General features: G+C 56.4%; 1 protein-coding gene across 1 annotated transcript in view; it reads right to left on the bottom strand.

Moving 5' to 3' along the window:
- Positions 1-20,342, bottom strand: part of LOC144717223 (SH2 domain-containing adapter protein B-like) — a 90,586-nt gene that overhangs the window by 55,108 nt on the left and 15,136 nt on the right. The window contains exon 3 of the mRNA XM_078592607.1: positions 10,807-10,936. Coding sequence (XP_078448733.1) covers positions 10,807-10,936 — 130 coding nt within the window. The remainder of the gene's footprint in view (positions 1-10,806; positions 10,937-20,342) is intronic.

Below are 20,342 nucleotides of genomic sequence, written 5' to 3'. Positions count from 1 at the left end.
CCTACGTGTTAAACTGCCTTTAGTGTTGATCTATCGTGGTGTTGTTTTTATCACACCGCGCCTCGCTGGTCAGTGCGTGTTGGTGAATTGGGAGGACAGAAAGATCACTCACCGCTGATATTAGCCGTGGCCGGGTCCGTAGCACAGTGCGCTGACCACTGCACCAACGTTCTACGCGCTATCCGTTAACAATGAGAAATGAACGGCAAAGGAGGAATCATTGCCGATGCGGCAACGGAGCACGATTTTTCAGTCAACAGGGTGGCAATGCACCCGACAATCGTTCTGTAATAAATCGCCACGCGTGGTCCCAGGCTTTAGAGAAGGCCACTCTGGATTTGTTGGTGTCCTGGGATCCCGTAAATATTTTAGAGCTTCGCAAAGACCGATGGAGGGATGCGGCGTTCTGTCACTGTGGGCCCGAGTGGCTCCGTGAGAAACGTTTGGAAGCTCCCGAGTCGAGGGCCACCTGCTTCGTGGAGAGATCCGCCGCCAGCTTCTGTCCTCGGGAGGCCGAGAACAATAACCTAAGTGTGGTGCGGCCGCAGAGGGCGGCTGACCTGCGACCCCGACGGTCACGCAAAAGGTGAAATGTGATGGCAAAAGCCGTTCAATAAGACGGCGAATCACGCGAGCCCTGGGGTCGTGGCCTCTCCATGGCCACAGCGTCACCGTCGTCCCCACCCCGCTCCCGTGACCCCACCTCACCCCCCCCGCCCCGGCGGCACCCTTTTGCGATTGCCCGCCCAGCAAATGCAACGTCCATTAGGTGGGACCAGTGGCGGCGGGGATGTGTGAATGCTTTCCGACGGCTGTATGGAGATGTTCCCATTAAAGGGGGGAGTAGGGTTGGGGTGTTAGCGGTAGTGGCGGAGGGTGGTATGGATAGGATAGGGGTTGTGTCGGGGAGGAGAGATTGAGGTTGAGAGTGAGTGTGGCCAGAAGAGGTTGTGGCTGGAGAGCCAAGGTTGTTAGGAGGGGTGGGTGTTGCGTGACGTGTGCTTCATTGGGATGGCGAGGCCACTCGGCACCGAATGAAGGTCGACACAATCAGATGAATGTTTGAGTCATGTACATATTTGCGTAGAATTTCTTCTTATTATATTATATATCGCATTGATTTTCAGCAATTTATTATGCATTACTAATGTACTGCATTATACGTTTTAAATTACGATTCCTTTATTTACTCAGCTTTAGAATTTAATTTGTGGTGCGGACAAAAATAATTTCATGCGAGTGATTCCCTCTCCAAACAAAACAAACGCGCGATCAAAGGCTCAGCCGCACCACCCCCCCCCCCCCCCCCCAATGGCCAAGCGATCAAACGGAACCCTTCGTTTCGCGACCCAAATTAAAGCGTAATCGCCGGCTGTAAGTTTCCAGCCCGAACTCTGCCGTGACCTCTTGCCGCGGGGATTAGAACGCCACGACGTGGGGCGGCGCAGCAAACGGAGGCTCGGCCCGCGCTCGGCCAGGAGTGGGATGGGAATAATAAAGCATGAAATATTAACGACGACACAGATGTGGCGCGTGGCCACGTCCGTAACGAACGGCGACGCGGGCCCATGGGGCGGGGGGGGGGAGAGAGGCAGATGGAGGGGGGCGTCGTTAGCCCCCCCCCCAACACCGCACTCAACCACCACACACAGCAACCGCGCCTCATCGCGCAATCAACGCAACCACCACCCGCGTAGCCAGCACTCACGCAGCCGCCACCATCCACATGACCACCACCAACTCACCCACCCACATAACCACCACCCACTCACCCACCCACATAACCACCACCCACTCACTCACCCATATAACCACCACCCACTCACCCACCCACCAAACCACCATCCACCCAACCGCACCACGCCACTCCAGGCAACTCTACCACAGACAAAGACACTCATTAGTGCTGCTAGCGAGCACCTCATGATGGCCGGCAAGGCACTCGAAGGAGGCGAGTGGCCAGCACCACACCCGGCCGCCTTTGTCTCCCCAGTGGCGATGTTTACACACAGCACCAGGTACTCATTTGAGGCTGAGTCGATCTAGGGGAGGCCCAGGACCGATTCAGAAAATCGTCGCTGGTGTTGGCCGTGAACGGGAACCGAACACAGGTCGCCGGGTTCATATCGCAGTGCGCTAACCGCTGCACCACCGCCCCCCATGCCAACTGCACCACGACCTCTACAACGAACAACAACAACAACAACAATCGGCGCTTCACCTGGACGCCACTGCGGCACTCGGACTGGAGCCGCGGCTTCGCCCCCCGCGAGCCCGCGGGAGGGAGAGGCCCAACAGCTGGTGGGGCTGCCGACAGAGAACCAGGACAAAACGGTGTTGTGTTGAGCTGTGATCACAAATTAAACATTTATTTTGGAAGCCCACTCGAGGGAGGGCGCGCTCCGTACCAGCGAATCGGCTCGCCCCGCTCGTTTACAGCCGCGCAGGATCACCCGCGACGCGAGTTGCGCGTGTTCGCACTCGCCCGTTCATGCAACGTTACGCTGAGCCTGCCTGAATGTGTGTGTGTGCGCGTGCCCTGTGTGGGGAGCGGTAGTGTAGCGGTTAGCGCGCTGCGCTATGAACCCGGCGGTCCGAGTTCGATTCCCACTCATAACCAGCATCGGAGTCAAAATATCTTTACCGTCCTGGGCCTCCCCTCGGTCAACCCAGCCTTAAATGAGCACCTGATATGATGTGTAAGCATCAACTTTGGGGAGACAAAGGCGGCTGTACGTGGTGCTGGCCACCCACCCGTTCATGTGCAGCGGGGCTAACATCAATGGCGAATGATAGCTGAATGCATACTCTTGGTTTTTTCGGAAAAACCACGTAGGTAGAAAAATAATAATAGATCACGACGTTTCGATCGCCACACAAGCAACCGTCTTCAGGTGGGAGTCATTGATCACTCATTGACCTACGTGACTTTACCGAACGAACCAAAGAGTATGGATTCCTGCAGTGACGAAAGCTTCAAATCAAGATTGATGGCTGAATGGTTCAGAGCCAATCCCTTCAGCAACCGGCCCTGACCAGCGTGGTCAAGTCTGGTCAACCAACCAAACATCCACAATGCAGCGGGGCTCCTCCTGAAAACTTGTCTCGAGACTCGGTGAGGCCGCCACGGCTCAGGCGCGGGGCGACGTTACGGGCGCCTCGTGGCGCCGATTGATTTTGACGCGTGTCGTTTCACCGCCGCTGAAAATGCGACCGCTTACAGCGACGTCATAAAACCACGGCCACAACTCGAACCTGTACTCGCACCTGGGGGCACTCGGCTCGAGATCTCCTCGGCACAGCGACGTCGCGTCGTTGGTGTGCGGTCTCCCGACCCTCCCCCCCCCCTCTTCGTAGCCCGACCCCTGGGTCCCTCCTTCCCTGTGAGTTGCAGTGCAGTCGCACCGCCTGCACACTCGGTGGCTACGCCACTGCCTCGGCCACGCTGCAATCCATTCCAACTCCCCTCCCTACCTACCTCCCCACACGCTGCATCGGATTTCTACTCTCTCTGCACACAGGGAGCTGCGCTTGTAAAACCAATTCCCTAATGCAGCGCGATGTTCGCCGACGACGGACGCTCACCGCATCACACAGAGCCGCGCGACGGCAGTGGCAGCTTCATTGTCTGGGGGTAGCAACTTCATCATTAGTGGGGGGGGGGGGGGGAGTCGGGGGGCTACAAGGGGGGGGGGGCGCCCCCCCCCACTCATGAACAGGAGGAGAAGCAGTCCCACCGCGTACCCCCAATTATTTAGAGGCAGCTCCTCGGGGTGGCTGCGCAGGCACAGCTCCAAGTCAGAGAGGCCGGTGCGCATCCCGAGACAGCGCCGCCGATGCCACTGCCTCGCCTCGCCATCTCTGCCATCCCTTCCGCCAGATCCTGCGCCAGTCGCACGGTTGGCAGCAGCTAAACTCGAAGCTCTTCGCAGTTGAACTTCCCACTCGGAGAGGTTTACATTGAGGGTGCGGGTCTGGGCGCCACCCGCCAACCCCCCCCCCCTTTGAAATGCGTCGCATAATCAGCGCCGGCTGGGCGGAGAGCGACGCTGGGTGCGAGAGAGGTGGAGTCAACCCGTGCCGCCGCGGCTCCCCGTCCATCACGGAGCGCTGCTGAGTCGGAGGGGACCGCTGAGTAATCGGCGGCGGAGATGGAGGGAGAGAGAAACAGCGCTGGTCTCTCCCAACAGAGCGAAGCCTCCACCACCCCCCCTCCCCCATCGTGCTCCCCCTTCCCCCCCCACCACCCGACCACCGCACCCGGCATCTCCATCCAATTAGCCCCGACAAAACGGCGGAGCAATGATGGACGCCACTCGGCATCGCGCTCCCATCAATCCGGGGACCGCCGCTCACTCAACGACAAGCGAGAGCGAGGGAGAGAGGGAGACGGGGCGAGAGAGTGAAGGAGAGAGGGAGACGGGGCGAGAGAGTGAAGGAGAGAGGGAGACGGGGCGAGAGAGTGAAGGAGAGAGGGAGACGGGGCGAGAGAGTGAAGGAGAGAGGGAGACGGGGCGAGAGAGTGAAGGAGAGAGGGAGACGGGGCGAGAGAATGAAGGAGAGAGGGAGACGGGGCGAGAGAGTGAAGGAGAGAGGGAGACGGGGCGAGAGAGTGAAGGAGAGAGGGAGACGGGGCGAGAGAGTGAAGGAGAGAGGGAGACGGGGCGAGAGAGTGAAGGAGAGAGGGAGACGGGGCGAGAGAGTGAAGGAGAGAGGGAGACGGGGCGAGAGAATGAAGGAGAGAGGGAGACGGGGCGAGAGAGTGAAGGAGAGAGGGAGACGGGGCGAGAGAGTGAAGGAGAGAGGGAGACAGGGCGAGAGAGTGAAGGAGAGAGGGGCTCGTGAGGGGCGGGGGGCAGGGAGACGGGTGTCGTGCGATCGTACAGCTCCCCCGACAGAATTTAAATCCATTCCGGAGGCCGGGGTTATTGTGCCGGCTTCATTGAGACGCTGACAAATGAGAATGTTCTTTCCTTCCCCCATCATCCCTCCACCCCTACCCCCCCCCCCATCTCTCCCAGCTCACCACTCACTTCCCCCAGCCCCCACCCGGGCTCGCGTAGTTCACTCTTGTCATTAAGTTTGCTCGCCAACTCAAAGGCCGCCGCGTTGCTCCACGTGTGGCGCTCGGCACGCGAGAGCCCCCAGTGCCCCCCCCCGTGAGATCGCTCAATCTGCGTTTGATCTCCGTCTCTCCGGCGTGCTCGCTCCCCATCTCGCCCCGTTTATGGTTTTGCGTTTAAGTGTTTTTTTTCCGCTGTGGGATTGGATTGGCCGATTGATTGGTTGATCGGCTTCGTCTTGACCAGGTGAGAGCCCACCGAGGCGGCCTCTGGTTCAAGGTGACCGTGGGGTCAAGGAAAGCGCAAACTGTTCTCCGTCATACCTTCGACGGCGCTGTTTGTTGACGGCCGCTTGGCGTTTGGGCCTATGTTCAGCACGAGCGACAAAAAATCGTGACGGCCGACACGGAGCGACACCGCACGAACTGAACAGAGAAGTCAAGATCAGCACTGGGGAGACAAAGGCGGCCGGGCGTGGTGTTGGCCACCCACCCCCTCGTGTGCCGTGCCGGCCTTCATCGGTGCTACTCGCTAAAAGCACTTTCCCCGACAGTCTGTTAAAGGCCGCACGCGAGATCTTTGTCTTTGTGTGCGCAATGCACATTCATGTGCGCCCATACCTCCTTAAAATTCCTGAACCAATGTCGTAGAAATCGACAGCCCGAGGACACCGGTGACAATGACGGGAAAATCGCGGGCGCATGCGGCCAGCCCATTAAAATAGCGAAACAAAAGAAATCACGAGTCCTGATAAAGACGGGAAACAGAGGCAGCAGCGCTAGTGGCCGCGATCATCTTTGTTGCGATCACTTTTTTCTGTTTGTGATTTTTGTTTTGGTGCCTTCATGTGTGTATACATTTTTAATTTGACTTGGTAGTAGTGGCTGTATTTGGAATTTGATCCTTATATTTAACGAATGTAAGGCGTTCTGGGAAGCTATTCGCATGAATGACGCAATATTAAATGAAAGCATTTTTATTCTTCCTATTAATCCTGTTGCTACTAACTTTCCAGCGACGGGGCGACTCGCGCTCCCTCCGTGCGTTGCCCGGCGCAGGGCGCACGCTTTGTGCGCGGTCGAGGGTCGCGTTCCGGGTTGTGGGGTTGGAGCGGCGAGGCAGCCGCGAGTCCGAGCCGGCGCCCGGCACGGGGCACGCGTGTGACCCGAGGGACACGCGGGGAGGTGACCCCCCCCCCCCCACCGCCGAATCGTGGCTCTCTCGCCGGCCGGCAAACTCATCACGCCGACAATGAGCTGCGCTTTTCTGCTGCTGCTGCTCAATGCAGTCCGATTGTTTTGACTAATTCTCTCTCGTTTGGCGACGAGAATTAATCGAAAACAGATGTCCGGCTTCCATCGCCTCCACCAATGCCACCACTGCCCCCCCGTCTTTCCTGCCCCCACCACCCAACCCGACATCTCCACCGACTCCAGCGGTGCTTTGCTGACATCGTCATCGTCGTCGTCGTCTTGTTTGAAATGGCGGGTTACGTAGGGATGTGTCATTGCGTCAACATAGACAAGGGAGCACTCTGGCAGCGTTGTGTGTGCGCACGGCACAGAGGGACAGAAGCGACACCGCCGCCGTGCCTCTACACTCCCTCTCAGAGCAGAGACTATACATATTTAGCTGGCAATCGGGGTAATGGATCTTCTTTTGAGCAAAGGAATAGTAAAGTGAGATCCCTGCTCTAATGAACATTGAAGGAGTGCTCATCTCCTGTTTATTGTCCTGAGCCAGTGGCAGGAAGGGGGAAATTACACATTCCTATGCCAGATAAATGTCTATTGCGTATGACAACCACAAAGAAATTGACATAACTGCAATTGAATCGTAGTTGCCAAGCCAAGTTTGCAGAGGGGAGCCTTGGCAACGCTGTGCAGCTGCTGATATGGCAACGCTGTGCAGCTGCTGATACGGCGGCTCGTGCATAAACAGCTCCTGCCTGCTCAAACACATTCGTTAGAATGTAATTTGTCAATCATCCCCACACAGCAGGGCCCTCAGTGAGTGAAGGTTGGCTGAGAGTTGACAGGAAGCCCCAGTTGCCAGAGCGGAGAGTTCGTGAAGGCGAGTCGAGTGAGATGAAGATGGTGAGAAGCGCCCTTGTCATTGATGCACAACAACAACACCAATAATGTCTTCAATTTCTCCAGGAAAGCGTCACTGGAAGGAGTTTTCAACTTGGCCGAGTCACGTCGGCAGCCAGTGGTGGCTTGAGCGGTTGTGGCCTGCGATGAGGCTCGCTCACTCGCCGAAGCAGAACCCGTGAATGAGGGTGGCGTGTCTCGGCGAAACCACAGGTGAGACAGGGAGTGACGGGCGGCGGTGGGGTTGGCGGTGCGGGAGGCGCCGCCGCATCTCCCGTCCGGCTGCTCAGCTGTCACGACCGCCGCCCCCACCCCCCCCCCGACGATCCAACCGGCCCCGACGCTCCGATTCCCGGCATTCTCCCGCATCTAGGGTGGCGGACGTTGCTCCTGCGGAATGCTCGCCCGTCCGGCCCCGGTGGATTAATTCCGCTCGTTTTGTTTCGTGTCGTCACGTTTGTTGACGTTCTCGTTGCTGTTCAGACGTAGCAGGTGAGCGCGCGTCGCGGTGACCGGGGGAGCGCGCGGAAGGGGAGAGACGGATGGAGCCAAGCGAGGCCGTGATCACCATTACCCTGCGCCGAGCCGACAGCTCTGAAATGCGGCAACGCAAATCCATTAAATACGTTGGGGGGGTCACGCAGCCGCCGCCATCGCGCACCCACACCTCGCGTGGAGGTCGCGCCTCCGCGCAAATCACGCGTTGCTCTCTCAAAAGTAAACAACTCCGCTTGTGTTTATGTAAAATAAATGTCAAACGGCACACGCCGGGATGGAAACACGCTCTCGCGCCGCTGCACCGCGGACGGCGGCGGGCGGGGAGACGGACCCCCCCCCCCCCCCCTGAACCTCCGCAATGCCGCGCGGGCAGAACGGATTGCCGAGAGGCGTTGTTTGTGAGCTGGCTGGGGACGCAAATCAACTAACGCAACACCTACGGTGGGAATTGTGCCACCCGGCAGCCCCCTCCCCCCCTCCCCCCCTCCGCCACCCCCTCCCCGGCATCGCCGAGCTAGGGACGAGGAAGCCGAGGGGGGCGACGTTGGCACGTGACTGTTTGCGCGCTGCTCACGTGCGCGTCTGCGTTCACGCGGCACGAAATCGGTCTTGGATGCACCCGGTCATCGTTGACATTCGAGTTCCCGGCAACGACACCATTCTCCGATGTTTTTCGTCGCCGTACATTTTTCCCGGCCGCCGTGCGGACTGGAGTAGAGGCCCACGTGAACGGCAAGAAGCGGCCGCAGCCATAGCGAGACGTCTACTGGACACGGTGTGCCGGGCTGCACTGCATGTGGTCCCTTTGCCGTCGCTTCCTTCCTCGTGCCAGGGTCCCGCAGCTGCTGGAAAGTCGACTCTCGACATCCGACAGCTGCTCGTACGGCCGTCCACCGTCTGGCACGAGGACGGCCCCCAGGGCCACGACCTCCGGGCGCCGATCCGCGTGCGCTGCTCGCGGGGGATTCTCAAAACAAATCGTCACACAGCGCAGGAATGCGTTCGGGGCTTAATTTCAGCCGGCTCCGTCCGGGTCGGTGACCCGCAAGCACACGTCTGGCCCCGGCACGCCACATCCAGGATGCGTCTCGCCACGAGTGCTGCCACTGCCGCCGCGGCTGCCGGGGGCCGCTCGGCGAGAGACGGAGGCCCGCGTGCGTCGCCTCGCCCCCGGCTCTCTCCATTGCTCGCCGCCTCGCCCAGGCGACGACGCGGCCCACGCAGCCGTTTAATAAATTTGGCGCCGAGCGGCCAGCTGCCGCCAAACCCCCCCTCCCCCCCCCCCAGACGAGGGAGCGCGCCGGCACAGCCCGGTTAGAGGGGCTCACCAAATACGGGCAGGGGAGGGGCGGTGGGGGTTGGGGGCGGAAGGGAGGGGTGGTGCGGAAAGCTGGGCTCAAGGGGACGGAGAAACGATGGGGGCACGGGGGGTTGGGGCGTCTGAGCGGGGGTCGAGTGTCGGCAGACGCTGGTCTCGCGTCGCGCTGGGCGCCCGGGCCGCCTGATGGACGATGTCCTGGAGGGACAGTGGCAGCAGGATGTGAAATATTGAGGAGGGAAGGTGGGGAGGTGATGGAGTCCAGGAGTGCCCGAGTTGGGTTGTTTGGGGGCTCTAAGAGAGAGGTTAGCAAAGGAGGGGGGCGGGGTGGGGGGATAGCTAAGGGAGCTCCTAAAGAGAAGGTTGCATCTTTGATGAAGGGGGGTGCTGACCTTACGGTAATTGGTTTACCGCCCGGGTTATGAGACTGCTCGCTTGCGCTGCAAATAAAAAACAAAATGAGAATGCCAAGGGTAGGGGCACAGCAGGTGGGACAGAGAAATCACTGTCGCATCAGCGGGCACGACGGAGCCTCGCCACGCCAGCAAGAGAAATAACGCCGAGCGTCCGAGGTGGAGCGATTTGCGATTGATGGGACAGCACGGTCATAAAAATAGTAAAAACAAAACCAATGAAAGAAAACATTTAAAGAGGCAAAAGTAGTGCAGTGAAATGGTGATGTGGAGCGACCGCGCGCTGCATATTTGTGCAGACGCTCGCTCTTCTCTTTTCGTTGCTCACCGCTCATGGTCGGGAATGGTGGGGGGGGAGGGTTGGAGGGGGGTCGACTCAGCGATGGCGGAGCGGGCTCGCGGCGCTCGCGGCGTAACACGCCGCATGCACGGCCGGGCCGACCGGGCGGCGGAGGAAGCGAAGTTCTGGGTTCAGAGGTCACGGGGAATTTATGACAGCGGCGCGCGAGGGCGGCATTGAGAATGCCACCGCGAACATTTCTCATCGTTTGGTTGCTCGGCTGAGGTCGCCCGCGGCTCCAACTCCCCTCCCCGCCATCCCCTCCTGCTGCTTCTCCTCCCGCTCCTGCTTGCAGGTTTCCTTAACGAAGGCCGTGAAAGTGGAAGGGTCCCCCATTCACTCGACAGAAACGGAGAAGGCTCACTTGCTTGCTCACCTACTCGCTCGCCCAACTACTCGTTCGCTCACTCACTCACTCTCTCGCCGGCTGGGTCACTCACTCCCTCACCCATTTGCTCGCTCGCTCTCTCGCCCGCCCACTCAATCCCCGACTCGCTCGCTCAATCAATCCCCAACCTACCCACTCGGTCACTTCACCCGGTCGACCCTCGCTCGCTCGTTCAATTGGCAAGGAGTGGGCAGCCAGATGCGCAGACATTCACGGGCCATTTGCGCTGTTGGTGTTGGCGTGAACGCGCCATTAAGTGCCGTGAAATCTGCACGTTTTGACAGAAGCACGCGCGTCGATGCAGCGCAGCGTGTGTGCACACGCGTCGCAGATGGGAATTCTCAACGAGCGTCGGCGGGGGAGGCCTGCGGGCATCGGCGGCGGGTGTCGCTTCACGGGCCGGGGAGATTCAATGCCAGTTGGGGGGCGGTGGGGTGCTGGCGGTGAGGGTGGGTGATGATGGAGCCCCCCCGCGATGCAACCACCTTGTACGGAGCGCCAGCGACTCGGCGGTTGCTCGGACTCCCTCGCTGCTTCCGCGATAAGCGGCGAGGGAGACAGAGTTAATGTCAGCGTCGCCACGAAACGAAAAACGGCCGATTGCCCGGCGATGACTGCCGCGGGGCGACGCGGCCCCGCGGCCTGCCAGGACGCCATCGTCACGCCGGCCACGCGGCAGCGACGCACCGGTACCTTTAATCATCTTCTGCGCCTCGTACGGCTCCATGTAGCCGTCGTTCTCGGCGCCGGCCTCGTCCTTCTTCTGCCCTTTGGATTTTTTTTCGGCATCAAAGGGGTCGGCGTAATCCTCCAGGATAATCACCTGCCGGTGGGAGGAGAGGGGGGGCACCAGAAAGGAGGGAAGGGGATGGTAGGGGGGTTTGGGGAGAGAAGATGAGAATCGGAGGGGGGAGGGGATGTACGGGGTAGCGGAGAGGAGAGGGAGGCGGTGGGAGCAGAGGGCAAAAGACACGCAACGAATGAATCGTCCGATTGATCACAGCCGCCCTCTCTGCGTACAGTGCGATGACGATCGCGTGAGCCGCGACCGGCGGCGAGAGGGCTCCGCAGCAACGCCTCGGCGGCGTTGCTGCTCTCGTCGCGAGCAGCAACATTATATTATTCCACAGTCCTCTGCCACTCCACTGCTGGATGAACGCCTCCCCATGCCGTGTCAGTTATGGGGCTTGCTCGCTTTGCGCCCTGCTGGTTAGTGCGGTTCGGTGATGGTGGCTGCCCAGCGTCGGTTTAGTTTTCACTCACCACTGATGTTAACCGTGGCCAGGAATGAAATCCAGGTCGCTATGCACTGTGCCACTACTCCACCCGTGAAAAAAATCGCATGATACAGTTCAATAATAATGCCCTGGAAAGCATCGGCGAGCCTCAAGACCTCTCTTTCACGAGGGTCCCGCCTTCGCAGCGTTTGGCTATGGAGTGTTTTGGACAAGAGAGGAAATTTGAATAAAAGAATACACGCACAAAGAGCCACACAGATGGATTGAGTAATCCCAAATGCACAGTGGAACAAGGGGCCACGTGCAGCGCGAGCGGTGTGCACCACTCCGCAGCCCGATGAGCGTGAAGACCGAAGTGTTCTGTCGCGTTCACGAGCACTCGACATGCTTGTTCATGTGAATGTGTGTGCTCGCGTAGCCATGTGTGATTGTGCGTGTTCGTGTGGCCATGTGTGATTGTGTGTGTTCATGTGGCCATGTGTGATTGTGTGTGTTCATGTGGCCATGTGTGATTGTGCGTGTTCGTGTGGACATGTGTGATTGTGTGTGTTCGTGTGGACATGTGTGATTGTGTGTGTTCGTGTGGCTATGTGTGATTGTGTGTGTTCGTGTGGACATGTGTGATTGTGTGTGTTCGTGTGGCCATGTGTGATTGTGTGTGTTCGTGTGGACATGTGTGATTGTGTGTGCTCGTGTGGACATGTGTGATTGTGTGTGTTCGTGTGGACATGTGTGATTGTGTGTGTTCGTGTGGACATGTGTGATTGTGTGTGTTCGTGTGGCTATGTGATTGTGTGTGCCGTGTGGCTGTGTGATTGCGAAGCGATGTGTGATTGTGTATGCTTGTGTGCCTACGCGTGATTGTGTGTGCACGTGTGGCTATGGGTGATTGTGTATGCTAGCATCGCTGCGTGTGCTTGCGTGGCTGCGTGTGATTTCGCACGTTTGCCAGCGATGTCCGTCCGCGTGATTATGCATGCGCGCGTGAGCCTCGTGCGTGCGCGGTCGAGCGAGCGGCGGCCGGGGGAGTGAGTGGATGAAGAAGGTCGGGGAAGCGATCGACGCACAAGTAGCGGGGGTGCGGGTTGATCGGTGGACGTGAGCAGGGTGTCGCTGGCGGTGGTGGACACCGGCCCGAGAGCGGTCGACCTCTCCGGGAAGAGGACGAACGCCTCGGACTCGGGGATCCGCACGCGGGGCAAAACAAACCCCCACGGGTGACATCGCCGCCGCTGGGCATCACACGAAGACGACGCCATCCACTGTGGAAATGACAACACTGAGAAGTCGCCCATATCGAGGCGTTGACCGCGCCTCGCCTGCGCAGAGCTAATCCATTACAACACCCGTGGCAACCTCGACGAAACGTGAAATTAAAGGAACTTTTTAGAGCGCACACAAATAATAAATGTTAGCGTTTGACTATCGGCAAGAGCATCTCGTGTGCAGACGTCAGAAGCAACATGTCACCAGAGACGGCGAGAAATTGGTTCTTACGAGATAAACTTGCAACGCGAAGATAAATTATGCATGTACGGTGCCCTATAAACCGTGCACGCAGCGATACATAAAGACGCTGCTGCATCATTATGCAGAGCTCGTTGTGTGCGCTTCTACATTTGTGTTTATGTGCGTTTACGTGCGTTTGCGTGCGCGTATACTGAACGCGGTCGCGTTGATTCACGGCAAAGTTTGTGGGTTTAGATCGCGGAAGAGTATCGTGACAAGCACTTGGCCCGTTTTCTGTTCACGTGACAACCTTACGACTTGGCCGTGTCAGGTGGAGGTGGGTGCACGACACAGTTGCGCCGTACGCGATCTAGCACGACGAATGTTGGTCGCGTTGATGACAGTGCAGTCTCATTGACGTGCGCACAAGCACAAGTCTGAGCGATGTGCCTGCCAGCCACGTGTTCACCCCGTGCGATTGCTGCCACATCTGGCAGAAGGAAGCACAGTCTGTTATGCTATAATGTGTTTAGGGAACACATTTCTTTTTTATAACGCGGATGCGAATTGGGTTTAACGCGATCGAGCGAACAGAACTTCGTCGCGAGGGTAGAAAAAAATCGATCGTACGGCTGCCTCGGCATAGCGTGATCACACAAGGCATTGGGATGCTACTGGATGCTTCTAGATGCTACCCACGCGCCCCAATCTTTGTTCAGCCTGCGTACGCATCCCACGTGTTATCGCGGACTGTGCTTTACCCTATATCTTACAACGCGATGTTTCCACAACGCGGTGTTCTTGAGGAACGCAACTCCCACCGCGTTGCAGGAGGACAGACTGTAGTCTCGTCCACGGGCCCGAGCAGACGCTGGTACCACCGGAGGTAGTGACAGGTTTCTCGTGTTGATTTACTTACGTGGCTGATGAGAGTGGATTTACTGAGAAGTGGGTTATCACATTGCTCACCGCTATTGGCCGCTAGAATGAAGCCACCTCAGCTGGTACCATCGAGAGCGATGTCTGGGCTGGTGCTGTGGACTACAATGAAGGGACGGCGAGCTGTGGAGGCATCTACGGCGTTGGCCGTGATGACCTCTTGACCTCGACAGACAGTATACGTACTACAGTGCCAGTAATCAGAAAAAAATCCCCACCCACACCGATCGATGTTATGGCTGCTTTGCCACAGACTACAAAGGTCAAGGTGTCAAGCAATGACCCTTCTGCAGAGAAATACGTGAACTAGGAATGATCGACATCGATTGTACAACACACCACGTCTCTCTGCATGCGACATCATGTGCCAGTAAAACGAATCAGTCTCCAAGCTCAATCTCGCATTGAGTGGTGGTAATGTCCAGAGGTGAAGCTTAGCTATTGGTGGGAAATACTACATTCATATGGTGGAACCCATTCTCTCAATAGCACGTGTCACATTACTATAGGTGGGTTCTTGTTTATGCCTGTACACTTTACTGCACGGTAATATTGCGATTTATACAAAAGAGTCTCACTGAGCCTCAAGACTTGTTTTTACACGATGATCCCGCATTCGATGTTTGGCCCAATTCCAAACATCTCATGCAGATATTGTTTTATGGGACGAGGGGGGGAGAACAAGCCCCCCGTCCCCTTCTCCCATAGAATAGAGAAGAACCAATCACAGATCTGCACGGAGCCATGTGACCGCTGCATCTGTATGCACGCCCGTGCGCGCGTGCGGAGCCAGCGTGTCCATGACACTCCCAAAGTCATCACGGCCGCCCAATAATCATTACTGAGTCATCGACGATCGGGCCTCTCAGCAACTAGAGTTCCCCACAGACACGCACGCACACACGCCGGCGGGGTCAATATTAATCAACGTCCGTCGCTTAAGCAGGTGAGAGCTCGCCGAGGTTCATCAGTAAGGGACACCTGCGCGGGAGAGTTTCGTTAACCCCAGGCTGATGAGTTTGGGAGGGTGTTTGTGCAATTTCAGTCCTGGGGTAGCTCCTAGCAGTGTTCCTGACCTGCTGACATCAGCCCCCTTCACGGGCGGAGAGAAAAGCAAAACGTGTTGAGTGCAGACTAATTAAGCAGAGCGGCGCTCGCGTGAAAACAACGTGAAGCAAACGTCCTAGGTGGGTGGGTTTAAAGAAAAATGCACTCATGCAGCATGAGCACAATAATCTATTTGAATTCCTTTTGTAAACAACACAGCGATTTTTAAACAGGCAGCGGCACGGAGATGAAAACGTTACAGGCGGACATTGTCCCGGCTCGCCCGCTCCATCTGATTATAGAAAAAAAATCCTGTCCCATATCTCATCTCCCGTCTATGATCACGAGGTTTCCCCACCAAGGCCAGTCCGCGCCCCACGCCCACGCCGCCGCTGCTGCTGCTACTGCTGCCAAAAAATGAATAAACCCCAACCGAATCGTGGGATTCTCTCGTTTCGTTTTGCCCGAAAATCAACAGAGTCCCAGGGGCGTGCACCAGGCTAGACCTGCAGGGCCACCATCCATCGCTCACGTGACCGAGTGACCGCTCACGTGACAAAGTGACCACTGATGTGACCGAGTGACCGCTCACGTGACCGAGTAACTGCCCAACTGAGTGACCGCTCACGTGACCGAGTAACCGCTCAGCTGACCGCGTGACTGCTGACGTGACCGAGTGACTACACAACGGGTGATTGTTCGGCCCAAAACGGCCCACAGATGGTGATGATGATGGATGGTGGTTGTGAAGATAATGATGATGAGCGATGGATGATGGTGAATGATTATGGATGGTGGTGATGATGATGGATGATCATGGGTGGATGATAATCATGATGATGAATGGATGATGGAAGATGCTGGTTAAAGATGGATGGATATTGATATTGACGAGTGTATGGCGATGATGATGGTGGTGATGATGATGACGTTGCTGAGAATGATGCTGTTGACGATAGTGACCCTTGTTGGTGATGTCACGTTGGTAGTCTCTGCGCTCACGTCTCACCCACCCTCTCGCACCCGCCACCCCTGCCGCCACCCCTGCCGCATGTTGATTGCGCTCCGTGTGTGCCGCGATGCTCCAGCGGCCAGGGAAGAAATTGGCCACCGGGGTGTCTGGCGAGAGGATCGATTTATATCGGAGGGCCATTCCGCCGAAATTAGGCGACAATAAATAGCGCCAGCAGCTGTCGGCGCGAGCCGACGCGGAGACGGCGGCGGTGCCGAGCGGCGTGCGGAGCGGCGTTTGCCGGGAGCGGCCGCGGTGGGACTCGCGTCTCGAGCCGGAGACGCTGCGAATGCAGCATCGTGAACGGCGCCCGCAGCACTCGTCCCAACCGGCAACCCCAACGGTGAAGAATGGCCGGCATGGACCTGGGGCAAAAGATCAAATAACCCCCTGCCCCCCCTCCCCCTTCACTGCTCACCCGCCTTCGAATTTGTAATTTTCTTATCTCTTCATATCTCAGCGCCTGGGTCACCACTCCAACACGTGCCCCCCCCATCCCCTCTTCTCCATACGCAGTTGCACTGCCTGGACACTCGATAGGCACACCACTGGGCAAGCCCTGAGCCAGTGGTCAACAGGCTTCCACATTCCTATGAACTAATTCTAGATTTGAAGCTTTCGTGACTGCAATGATTCATATTCTTAGGTTTTTTCGGTAAAGTCACGTAGGTAAAAACATTAAAAAGTAAAATAAAATAAAAATAAAAATCACGACGTTTCGGAGGCAACACAAGCTTCCGTCTTCAGGTGGTACCGTCACAGCCACTTGATACAGCTTTCGTGGCTGTCGTGATTTTTATTTTTATTTTATTTTACTTTTTAATGTTTTTACCTACGTGACTTTACCGAAAAAAATCCTATGAACTACTATTACTATTATGACTACAAAGCATCTAATGACGCCGAGGATCAAATCCCCATGGGGGGGAGCGAATCGATACAAGCCGAGAGCAGACAACATAAAAGTTTGAAAAAAAGATGAGCTGCGACTGCCCATTGTGAACCCAGTCACGATGGTGGGGTGTTGCTGCAACCCGTGGAGTACGCATCCCACGTGACCTCCAGGGGTCACACTCCACAGCACTCGCTCGCTCATCTCCCTGGCGACCTGTACCTTCTGGGCCCTGCACAGAGGCAGTACAGAAAAATGGGGTTTGTGTGGAATGATTTGCTGGCCGCACCTGTTTCCTCCCACGTGAATTTTTGTTTTTAAAACAATTGGCCAAATATCCCGATGTAGGATCTTCCCCAAAGAGAGTCTTGAGACTCAGCGAGAATATTCTGTATCTCTATTTTCGCAGTGCAGAGAGGAGGCGAGGATGTAGATGAGGGGGGTGGTAGGGGGCGGGGGGGATTGGGGAGGAGGTGGCAGAGGAGACATTGCTCCACGTCAAAGATATCCCTGCTACGATCGATCACGATGAATCATCATTGGCTAATGATTCATTGATTAAAATTGATTCTGACGCTCGTGACACACGGATCTAATTGTGCGTGTTCAAATCGATTTCTTTCAATTGATTTACGTTCTCAGTTTTTATAGCGAAATAGATTCTCAGAATGTTTTAGTGCAATCCTCACTGTTAATTTACATCGCGTCAAAAACGCAGTGGGATGATAGAGCCCCCACACACCTGTGCAAGCAGAACGAGTTCGGAATTTTAATTCTGCCTCGAGGTTTTTGCGACAAATCGTATGTATGTTGAACTTTGTTTGCACCGTACGTGTCCAATCGTACTAAGCCGAGGTGCGGGGGAAGGTCAACAAACAATCATTATCGTGATTGACGATGATGATGATGATTGCTTGACGTGGCACCAAGCCGCGGTGCCACGTCAGCGGGTTTCGAGTTCAAATCCCGTGGGCACACGCGAGTTGCACCGCTCCGATCACCCGCTGGAGCTGGACAATTCATCGCTACATCACGCTATGCCTTAGCGCTGGCCGTTCAAAGAATTAGCCAAGTTATAGACTTAAAGGGGGGATCTGTTTGCTGGGCAGTCTCGACCACCCTCACTCACAAAGGGCCCTGTTTTCACAAGACACAGGACCTGAGTCACATGCTGGTGAATGTTACTCATCGTCCAGTTGTTTTTATTGCGAAATCGCGGAGGTGTCTCCGCCACGACCGACATTCATCGCTGAATTCGGCCCCCGTGATTTCACTGCCGACATCGCCGGACTGGGGGTGACCTTAATCCAGCAGTGGACTGACCATGGCTGATGAAGATGACGACGGCGACGACTATGGGTGCATTCTTAACCTTGCAATAAACGCATTGAATCGCGCACGCGCCCGGCAACGAATGTCTGTGCTCCGGTTGGTTCACGCGTCGCTCAAGAAGGGGCTGGGGAGCCCTGTGGCCCGTGGGACAGATACGGCCGCGATTGCCATTCAAACACCTCCACCCCAACCGTGTCCACAAGGGATCGACCACTTGGGACTAATTGGGAACGAGAGGGGAACGTATTCAACCTCCCGATCTGCACGGTTGGCTACGCGCCTCCGATTCGCACGTTCGGCGACGTACGGTGCGAAAGAAGTTCAACATGCTACAATCCGCATGCCCACGCAATGTGAGCGCGACACCCAGCTGGAAGGGCCTCTCCGGACCCGGCCGTGGGGCACGTTGCTGGTCACGGCGCGGTTGGGCAACGCTCGGGTGCGCGTTCGCGTTCAGATTCACGCGGTCTAACGCAGACACATCTATTCTGGATATTGGTCGCGAAAGCCTACGTGTTAAACTGCGCGTTAGCGTGCCGTAGCCAGTAACATTGCATTGAAAAGAGCCGTCTGGCCCTGAGTAAGGGAAAGGTTCCTCCCTATTGTTGTACATCATAATGGGTGTTCGCGTGAAGCCTGCAGGCACCCTGTGTAACGTGAAATGTTTACGTGGCTTGGTTTTGTAATTTGTGGTTTTGCATCGATCTGGGGGCTCACCTGCTCCGAACCGATTGACACCGCAGAGAATTTAATATTTAGCTTCGACTCAAAACGTTGATATTTTCAATTCCTCACGTGACATGTGTTTCTGTTTGTGTTCTGCCTGCTCGTTATTTCTTTGCTGTACTTTTGTTTTCGTCTCCTTTGATGACCCAGGGTCACTCTTGCCAACAAGACTCATCCCGAGTCTCTTGAATCAAAATCAACTTGAACCAAAGTGCAACGGGTGCCCAGAGCACAAATTGGTTCCAGCTAAAGCAGCAAAACTGCATCGGTTGTGATGCATTTACACAGCCAATGGGAGCAAATTGATTGGTAACCCCACTTATTACACATGGATACATAAATAAATTGCATCTACTTATGTAATGCCACCGCAGGCGGTACCATCGACGGGAATATCCCTGGTCCGGGCACGTGGGCTACCAGAGGCGTGATGTCTCCACCACGGCGGTTAAAGCAAAATGATTCCCGAAGTCGAATCGCAACTCGGGATCACGACGCCATGAATGTTTAGAGAGGGGGGCCACCGTTTGAAACGCAGTGGGTTGTGCAGCAGGCCGGACTGTGACCGCCACTGCATTATAACCGCATTAGTGCTGCTGCTGATGCTGCTGCCGCTGCTACCGCCGCCGCTCCGGTTATGAAATGGAAATCCTTTGAAAAGCAAATACGTACACACACACAGCCACACACACACACACGGCCACACACACGGCCACACACACACACAGCCACAAACACACAGCCACACACACACACACAGCCACACACACACAGCCACACACGCACACAGCCACACACACACAGCCACACACACAGCCACACACGCACACAGCCACAGCCACACACAGCCACATACACACAGCCACATACGCGCACGCATGTACATGCACGGGCACGGCGGACGAATATAATGCATTAGTCTGATAGGAAGGATTCGAATGTGCTCATCATAATGACTGCATGCATTAGTGACAAGAAAATACAACGCACCGGCACATGTGCAGCAAATCGCGTTAGTATGGATTAGCCACTTTCTGTTTCATTCAAATGCAAACCCCGGGGCCATTAGACAAAATTGTGTCATTCAAGCTAACCGTGACCCGTTCGTTTTTATGGACCGTGGGAGGTGAGAGGCCTCGTCAGCGTGAACCGCTCGCCGTCACGCTCGGGGTCGGTCAATCACACGCCGATTGGCGAGACCCCGGGGCCCGCTGGGCGGTGTGGTCATTGCTTTTCAAAAGACACACGGGGCCAGGAGGATAAGGTAGGACAGCAAGCAGGTTTTGGGGCCGGTCTGCACAAGCCTCAGACAGCTGTATAAATAATAAGGCAAAGATCCCAAAAGAGCCGTGAAGAGTACACAGCTGCTGTTCGCGAGCGCTGGTTGCGTGTCTACACAGCGCCCAGCCGCCTCTGTCTCCCGAGTGCTCTCACATCGTAGCAGGCACTCATTGCAGGCTGTTCACCAACACACGCCAGCACACACTTGCACACACAGGTACTCACAACAACAATAGTTGCCATTCACCACTCAGTGACGGTGACTTCCCCACAGCGCTTGTGCCAGGCCAGGTGCATTTTCAGAACACGTGAA

Source organism: Lampetra planeri, chromosome 3 (genome assembly GCF_965212315.1).
Source record: "Lampetra planeri chromosome 3, kcLamPlan1.2.h2, whole genome shotgun sequence".
NCBI classification, from domain to species: Eukaryota; Metazoa; Chordata; class Hyperoartia; order Petromyzontiformes; family Petromyzontidae; genus Lampetra; species Lampetra planeri.
Note: the sequence above shows the minus strand (reverse complement) of the source record. Positions and strands in the feature narration are given on the sequence as shown.